Source organism: Notothenia coriiceps, unplaced genomic scaffold, assembly GCF_000735185.1.
Source record: "Notothenia coriiceps isolate Sejong01 unplaced genomic scaffold, NC01 NC01_scaffold00021397, whole genome shotgun sequence".
NCBI lineage: Eukaryota > Metazoa > Chordata > Actinopteri > Perciformes > Nototheniidae > Notothenia > Notothenia coriiceps.
The window spans coordinates 56,229-65,172 of NW_011354098.1; the positions used below are offsets into that span (position 1 = coordinate 56,229).

Sequence of the window (8,944 nt, forward strand, 5' to 3'; positions counted from 1 at the left end):
ACCTGGTTCTCCCAGCAATATGGCTTTTGTGTGCATTGTTATCTCAGTGTATGGAACTATGCAAGGACTAGAAGCCCTTGACACTTGAAGGATTTTTTCAAATAACTGAAACAGCAAAAATAACCCATACAATACCAGCTTACATCACTGTAGAGACATCAAAACCATTTCTTGCTGCAGGCAAAATGGCATGTCTGCCAGAGTGTCGGTTGTCGGAACATAAGTTGGTGTGCACCTTAGAAACAGTGTCACGCGGAAACCTAACACCAGGACCGGTGACATGATCACACATCGGAGGCAATGCCACACGCCAGCCGTGCCTCGTAAAGCAGGCCATAGATAGAAGTTAGACCTCGAGCTGTCTTTTGCATTAGCAAAGGGTCCTTGAATGTGCGGAGGAGAATTCAGAATAGTCTTCTGGTGTACAGGCCTTGACGGATTTTCTGGCAACCCAGAAGAAGGAAAACATTATAAAGGGCTCAAAACGTGTTAAACAATTCTAGCAACACTAATGTGTTGCTTGTGCCTTTAATTGGGGATTGTGCTGGCCTTTGATAAACTGTTAAGGCACATTATGACAGAGTAGAGTGACTCAATTGAAAGCTGTCTCAAAAGTATAGCAGTCGGAAACAGAGTCTTAGTTCACTTGCAACAGAACAGAGATTTTGATCTGAAATGTTGGCAGATCACTCTGGGTGAGACCTTATATGGTCCCAGTTATAAAACGCCAACCAAATCCCCAAAGCCTTTGAAACTGGCAGCTCAAATTGGAAATGATGAACCGTGAAGACTGAGAAAAGGGAATAAAACGGAGGGAGAAGTACAGATGTCTGGAATAAATTCATTCCACCACTCCTTCATGGGAGGAGTCAGCCCCCTCCCGCTCTATTCACATGGTATGTGTTTGGTCAATGATTCCCATATTGTGATACATACTCTGCATACCCACATGGAGGCAATAAAACAGAACTTCACAGCCCAAAAACAGTCCGTTAGGTAAGAAAAGTTCAGTATTCAGTAAAATGCCACTATCACTAATGGCAAAGATTTCCCAAAGGTGACAAGTTGGTAAGTCAAGAGAAGAATGTCAGACAGGTTTTTAATTTGCCATTTACAACAAAAAAGATGCTGATGCTAGGAGAGGCACTGTCCTGATGTGACATGCATGATGAAAGGAATTCAATTCTACTTAATTTATTCCAGTTGTAGCATATTTGAATGCCACAAGAGAAAGGCTAAAATGATAAGTTGCTGTAAAAGGCAAGCCTACCTTTTGGTGGTCCCGGACAGCGACAGCAGCATAAGTCCATCTTTGCTGAGCGAGCGTCTTCGCAACTTTTAGAGAAAAAACTCAACTGCCAGGAAGTCAGATCTGACCTCACGACATTGTGTTAAAATGAAAACCAGGGGGGCGTGCTAAAAAAAGCCCAAAAAAAACAGAAAAGCGGAGGCACGGCTGGGAAGTGAAAACTAGACAGCGCTGCGAGTTTGCCTTAATTTGTGAGGCTTCCTCTGTGGAAACAGCATCTCATGCGTGGTGGTTTCTGACGAGCGCCACTGGATTGAATCCATGTGCCGGGATGAAGAAACTCCCTGGGACACATTTTCTTACAGGATTTAAACAAAGAGCGGAAAACAAGATTTATTGCCAGCAAGCTACCATAACAAAGGCTTCTCTGTGGAAGCCATGGAAAAGTTGGGCAGTTTAAACATACCCCCCCATCCACAGGATAAGGATAATAATGTATGACTACTTAATTGATTTAAAGTTAAACAGTGGGAGCTGGAACATATGATACCAGAAAGAATAAGAAAACAATGATAATGAAGCATATGTTTAGCTAATGTATTATAAGCACACATCTATACAGTAGTATCTTTGTATACAATTATTGCTTCTGTTTTTCCATCATTCTGATTTAACTGTACTATATCCTCTAGTCGCAGTATCTTTCATGTAACACTACAAATAATCAGTGCTGAAAAAACCGACCTATTTGATCTGAAACATTTAATTTTTTTTTTTTTTTAAAAAAGCCAAACATTTCCTGGTTCCAGTCTAAAATATGAAAACTTTGTTTATATTATTGCGGGTCAAATATTTAATGAATTTTTTCTTGGACTGCAAAAAAAGATTAATGGAAAATGATAATCCCCAGAAAGTATAAAGAGTGCTTCTATTGAAGGCAACATGTATATGCTAAAGGCATGTTATATATGCAGCTGTGCATCACTGAGCCTCACCAGGCCTGGTACTTCACTGCGATGCTTGTATTCACCCATAACACTACTATGCAGTGGAGAAAGACGTGGAGCAGCCTGTCAGGGTCCTCCAGCTGCCCACACCCTCTGCATTTAACACCATGGAACATGATCCCAGACACTGCCAGGCAGTGCGGGTGGTGTGTGGAGCTCAAGGTCTCCTGGGTAAAGTTATAAACTATAATCTGAACTCTTTTTCTCTAAATTAACGCTCGCTGTACACATCTGGGATCATAAATAACCAGAGAAAAAGGGTGCAGTTCTGCATTTAAAAAAAAAAGAGAAATCTTAGGAATCCTTCAAACAACATGTTGCCTGTTTAGCACAAACACAAAGCCCCCTATCCTGGACTGTCCTCGAATACACTGCAATGAGAGCCACACCCAAACCTGCCTCATGGTCCAGACTGACACTCACCATAAAGCATTTCTGTGCTGACACCTTTTGGTAAGAAGACAGAACTGTTCAACAATGAAGACTTCCTACCTTGGCCGTGTTGAATCAAAGCCTCCATGGAGTCTCGTTTGTAATTCATTTCCATTGTTTCTATATCCTATACTAAATGCATTACATAGTATTATGACACATCAGGTTAGTGAATCTGAGTGCTGCTGTGGCTGGTCCTTTCAAGTACAGTATGATCTTTTTAAATGTTGGAATTCACGTTCATTGCAGGCTGGGCTAAAACACTGAAGGGCAGATGAAAGGTAGCAACTGCCACATGTTCCCATCTGGACTGCTTCGCCCCTTATGCCGAGGCACTGGCAGGAAAAGCTGAGTGTGGTTTAATAGGACTCACATTTCCCCAGTCCCTCTGCTTAGTCATATATCAGCCCTGACAATGGGAAGCTAAGAGGAAGGTTGCGTATTAAGGTAAAGCCTGGGACTTACATCGGAAGCTTATGCAGAAGTATTGATCGACATCAAGTGGGTGCGTGGCTTTAGAAATATTTAAAACAGGAACTCTGGGAAATTCCTGATGTTCTGAAGAGAAAGAATAAGTGGACGGTCTCTGCACATGAATAAAGTGCAATACAGTAGCAGGACAGTATTTCAAACAGATCACTTTTTCCCCAGCAGATGGCAGAGTAAAGTCCATACCAACTAAATCTACATGTACATACAGTAAACCTTATGGAAAACTGCATTTCGGTAAGTTTGAAATAACAGTAAATGTGTAAAACCATGCAATTCTACACAATGCATACATTTTTTTTTAAAGTGCTTGAATACTAGTCCCTAATATCTACAATTTAACAAACTAGTGTTATTCAAATTAATCAAGTAGTTCCCAATTGACTAAGCTAAACTATCCATGTGTTTATATCTATGTATAGGCCTTGATGTATGTTCCCGTTGGGGGTGCTGCTTTCATGTGTCAGTACAGTATAGACTATAAATAGACACTCCAGAGTGATTGCCTATGTCTGTTCTTGTATGGAACAAGCATGTATCAGCACCACAAGCCTGATGACCTGCTAACTCGGCTGCTACATACAGCGTCTTATAAATAAGCACTGATTTAACAGCTTTCTTTTGGATTTTGCATCTTAACAGGAATCATTTACAAATATTTGGTCTATATATAGAATAGGGCAGACGTAAAGTATCCCAGGCCACACGCGCTGCAGGGTTATTTGCATTTAACATAACACTTTGATTAAGTGTTTATTCGTTGTGACTGTAATTTCAGTTACACCAGCCTAAATTAGTTAATCAAATGGACTTGAAGTATGCAAAGAGGTATCTACTTTCTTTTTTATGGACCATTTATTTTTACTTTGTGCAAACATCTCCATCAAATCTAATGGAATTGTTAAGTTACTTGAGATTTAAATGTAGAAATAAGAACTACACTTCATAACTGGGCAAACATCAAGCCACAGGTTGGCACAAACCTTTATGCATCCAGTAAAATGATACATCATTGTCAGTCTGGCTGTTATTTAACTGTATGGACAATGACAAGAGCATCAGTTGTATTGTAAGATGATCAAATGATCTCTCACTTAACCTCCCAGATACTAGCAGTACAGCAACGCCCGGATATCCACTGCAGACAAGATGAAAGAGAAGGAAACAGATAAAGCGGAGAAGTAAGACAAGCTCAAACTCTAAGTCAGGAAGTCAGGCCAGACCCTCTGAACATCCTCCCCAGGGTCCTCTGTGAGGAAGCTCCCAGGATCAAGGTGATATGGGAAACAACTGGAATCTCTGAAGGGACTACAGGGACACCCTTCCTCAGAGGAGGTCTCTGAAGCTAAATACAACTCAGAGATGGCTGTTATGGTCTTGTCCACAACTTTCTTGGTATCCTCTATATCAGTTAGTGCTCGAATGAAACATTTCTCAATTTAGGGTCAATAAAGTATATGCTTTTTTTTCTTATCTTATAATCTCAATGGCCACCAATCTGCAGATCACACACATCAATTTAACAAAAGATGTAACAAAGATGTTTACACTGCCGACAGTCATTATTTCAAACAGTATGAACACATTTAACGCAGAATGCTTGCTCATTCATTTGTTTCCCTTGACCACGATGGTTGCCATCGTATGTTCAGATCCTGGGGTGGACCGGTCACTGATGAAGGCGATATTCATGTCCTTTTGAAGCACATTAAATAATAGCTTAGCGCATAAGAGATAATGAATCAGGTAGTTGCATACTTTTTAAACTGTCACTCTTAGCTAATTCAGAGCCATTATTACCAGCTGCTAAAGCAGCGCTGGTATTGTTTTCACCTATTGAGTCTTCATGTGTGTGTCATCATGGCAATGTGGTCCTGAAGACACACAGAGGTGGTTTTGAGTACTTTGCCTAGTGTTTAAATGCATGTGGACAGATTTTGTCAATCACAACCGTGCAAGTTTTAGTGTATCTTCTCATCTTTTTAGCAGGTTCCATACAATATTTGAACTGGTTAAGTGAAGAGCAGAAGCCACTTTTCAAATGCTACACAATCCTTTTCCCATGCCATTGCTGTCAACACCTATCCATGCTGAACGTTGCAAAGATATTATTGATTGGGGTGTGGCCAAAAGTGCAATATGCTTCAAAATGTAACTGACAGAGAGCAGTGCTTTTGTCCTGTGTTTTTACACTCTGCCCATGGATTTTATTTTATTTCAAGATTTTTAATTACGTCGCTAAACTCCTTGAAAAGGTCCTCTTCCTTTTCTCCAAGGTACACGACAAGGCAGCGGATGGCTATAGTTCTCTGCATACTTCAATTGTATTGTGCTATTTTTTAAAAAGGAATAAAAGAGAAATTACCTAAATTAATATATTCTGAATGGGTGATTGCATTTCAATGACAACTCTAAATAACGATCCTACCTCAAGAAGCATGTCCTTGATCTGCTTCACCGAGATTCATTTTTAATAAAAAGCGACTTGAGGTAGGATCGTTATTTAGAGTTGTCATTGAAATGCAATCACCCATNGATGAGTGGGTCAGAGGCTGTAAATGTGCTGATTTGGTTTGGAGAAACATGGAAAAACGAAAGGAAGGAGTTGCACTGTTCGGTGGTGAAGGACGAGGTGGCGTTGTCACAGGGTTTGAGAAGTTTTGCTGATGGTGGAGAAGAGACGCTTGGGGTTGCTGGAGCCAGACTGAATGAGTTGTGAGTAGTAGTAGATACTGGGCTGCTTTGAGTGCTTTACTGTACTGCTGGAGACAGTCTTTGTAGATTTGAAGATGGACGGTTAGTGTGGTTTTCTTGTGTTGGCGTTCAAGTTGACGTTTCCTTGATTTCATTTGGCGGAGTTCGGGGGTACACCAGGGGGCGGAGTGTATGAAAGAGACATTTTTTGTTTTTGTGGGGGCCAGTTCATTGAGAAAGAAGGAGAGGGTGCTGTTATAATAGTCCACAAGTTCAGATGGGTTTTCAGAAAGTGGAGGGGGGAGACAGAGATCTTGCAGCAGGTAATGGAGGCAGTGATTGCTGAAGGTGAGATGGATTTGAGATTTCTGTAGGTTATTGTGCCGGGGATGTTGATGTCCATGATGATGGCCAGGTGATCAGAGATGTGGAGATTGAGGCTGGACAGATGATGGATGGTGAGACAATGTAGCATAAATGTGAACTCTCATTACAGGAACAATACCGGAAACAGACGTAGGAAAGATCCTCAGCTCGCTGATTGGATGTTTTAGCCGCAATGCAAGTTTTTAAAAATATTACTGATTTTCTTTGAATATAAGAATGTAAATACTGAATTGAGAGAATAGTAAGGGGATTTGGGTGATGGGAGACACATCTATGGAATCACAATTTCAATAGCTTACTATTAAATGACGGATATGCCTTTCTGTCTGTGATGTTTTACAAATCAGATATTAATGTGTAGAAGTAAAACATGAGAAATAGTATAGCAATATCCTGTAAAATTATGTAAAAACATGAATAAAACTAAATATCTTCAGATGTTATACATACATAAGTGTCCTACACCAATAATATAAAGTTATATTTAGTATGCTGTGTGTACCTTGTGTGCACCGCCTAGTGGTTAAAGCACGTTATTGAATTATTTTTGTTGAATAATGTTATTTTTGTTGAATAATGTTATTTGATGAAAGATATTAAGAGTACATATTTTCATAGGGGGAAAGTAGGAGGTCAATGATAGAAATATAGAATATAAAAAATCAAGAAGATACTGTAAGTGATCTCTACAATAAAACAGTTTAGTGTTGGATGTACAAAGATATTAATATGAGGATGTGCAAAACAGACAAACTAATTAGGCTTTATTGAAACATTAAAGAATACTTTAGGTTAAGGTCTTCTTTCAAATAAGAAAAAAGCTTTGGGGGTATCTACTACAGATAAATATTAAGCCTGACAAAGTACTTAACGTCTAATATATTGCTTTCCTGCAATGTTAACTATGTTGAAGCACTTATTTTAACTGATATTATACACATTAATGATACTCTTATGTAGATAGAATAAGAAATGTGCAGAATTTGACAGTTTAATGGTGGAGGTATACACACATATTGATAGATGTCTTGTAATGCACTGTTGAGGAACCTGTGACCCAAGTTTTTCATTCATTGCATAACTACACCGTAGTTGTGTATATGATATGTCAATACCTTTGAAATCTTGAAATCTTGAAAGGGATGTGCAAAATAGCCATTAGACAGTTTTTAATTAACTATTAGTAGAGAATAACGAGTAATGAATATACTTTATAGAGATCTGCAGATAAATGTTTAGTCTTCTCAAGCACCAACTATCAAATATCTCTCCTAATTGTTGGCACTTGACAATCACCTTCCCTGAACTTTACTCAGGTGTAACTAAAGTCTGCTTTAAGGGTTGTTTATATTTCACATCATTAATCAGAATCTGCAAAGTAACTAAAATAAATGTAGTGGAGTAAAAATACCAGGTTAACCTCTGAATTGTAGTGGAGTAGAATTACAAAGTAACAATGAGCTGTCATGTGGGTATATATTAATGCTGCCCATTATGGATACAAGCGATTTTCGAACGATTTAGTAATTACATGTTTTACATTTGTACACATTTGTCCTATCGCCTAAACCTCCAGGGCTGTACACAGTTTAATACTGTCAACTTCTAATTTTGGGGAAAACCTCTTTTAAAACTACAATTCCCAGTAGAGACGTGCCATAGTAGAACATGTTGCGAAACACAATAGCCAGCATGTGTAGTTCTGGGGGGGCGTTCAAGTCCAGTTTTGAATAGTCTGCCGTGGTTTCGTTCCATTTCAAAGAGTTTGACGCTCGGCGTAACCTTGGCGCACTGCCGCTCCAACATCCAAATCCCAGAGCTTGAAGATTAACCAAGGGGTTTGTCAACGGGACTGTAGTCCCAAACGATAGCTGGGGATTATGGGTAGTGTAGTGTCTTCGGCCATCCTAAACTCTGATTTATTTTTCGGATATCATATCGCATTAACACCATATCCCAACGTGCATTGCGGCTAAAACATCCCGAGCTTCAAGCTGAGGATCTTGGGTAATCAGTTTACCGTCTAAGTCTGTTTCCGGTGACTTTATTTACGGCTAAAAGCCCAAGATTATAGAATTAAACGAATAAATAAAAACAAGGATAATTGTGTGTTATTGTTGAGTAAATAACAGTGTGTTATTTAGAAAATATTAACAAATTAGAAGGAAAAAAAGATTAAAAAAAATACAGATTTCATTATTCTGAAGCTCTGAGCCCTATTTCTTTTCCTCACAGACGGCGAAAAAAGTATGACATTATAAGATTTAAAATAAAAACAATAATCGTGGCTTGGTATTGAGTAAGAACATGTTTTTATGAACCCCACAGCTTCCGGTCTACCAAGATCCGACGGACAAAACGTGGCGTGTCATATGCACGCAAAACTCGGCATCAGATCTCAATGGGAATGGTTAGCGTATCATATGCACGCAAATTCGGACTTCTGCGTATCTATTGCACGCATTTCCAATGTGTAAAGTTGTGTCATTTGTACGCAGACTGAAGAGTGGGTTGGTAAAAACACAGGACAAAAGCACTGCTCTCTGTCAGTTACATTTTGAAGCATATTGCACTTTTGGCCACACCCCAATCAATAATATCTTAGCAACGTTCAGCATGGATAGGTGTTGACAGCAATGGCATGGAAAAAGATTGTGTACAATTTGAAAAATAGCTTCTGCTCTTC

At 39.3% G+C, this 8,944-nt stretch overlaps 1 protein-coding gene across 1 annotated transcript in view; it reads right to left on the minus strand.

Moving 5' to 3' along the window:
• Positions 1-1,454, minus strand: part of pleca (plectin a) — a 55,657-nt gene extending 54,203 nt beyond the window's left edge. Inside the window, exon 1 of the mRNA XM_010780178.1 lies at positions 1,271-1,454. Within this exon, the coding sequence (XP_010778480.1) occupies positions 1,271-1,310 (40 nt within the window). The 5' untranslated portion in view covers positions 1,311-1,454. The remainder of the gene's footprint in view (positions 1-1,270) is intronic.
• Positions 1,455-8,944: the final 7,490 nt, after the last annotated feature.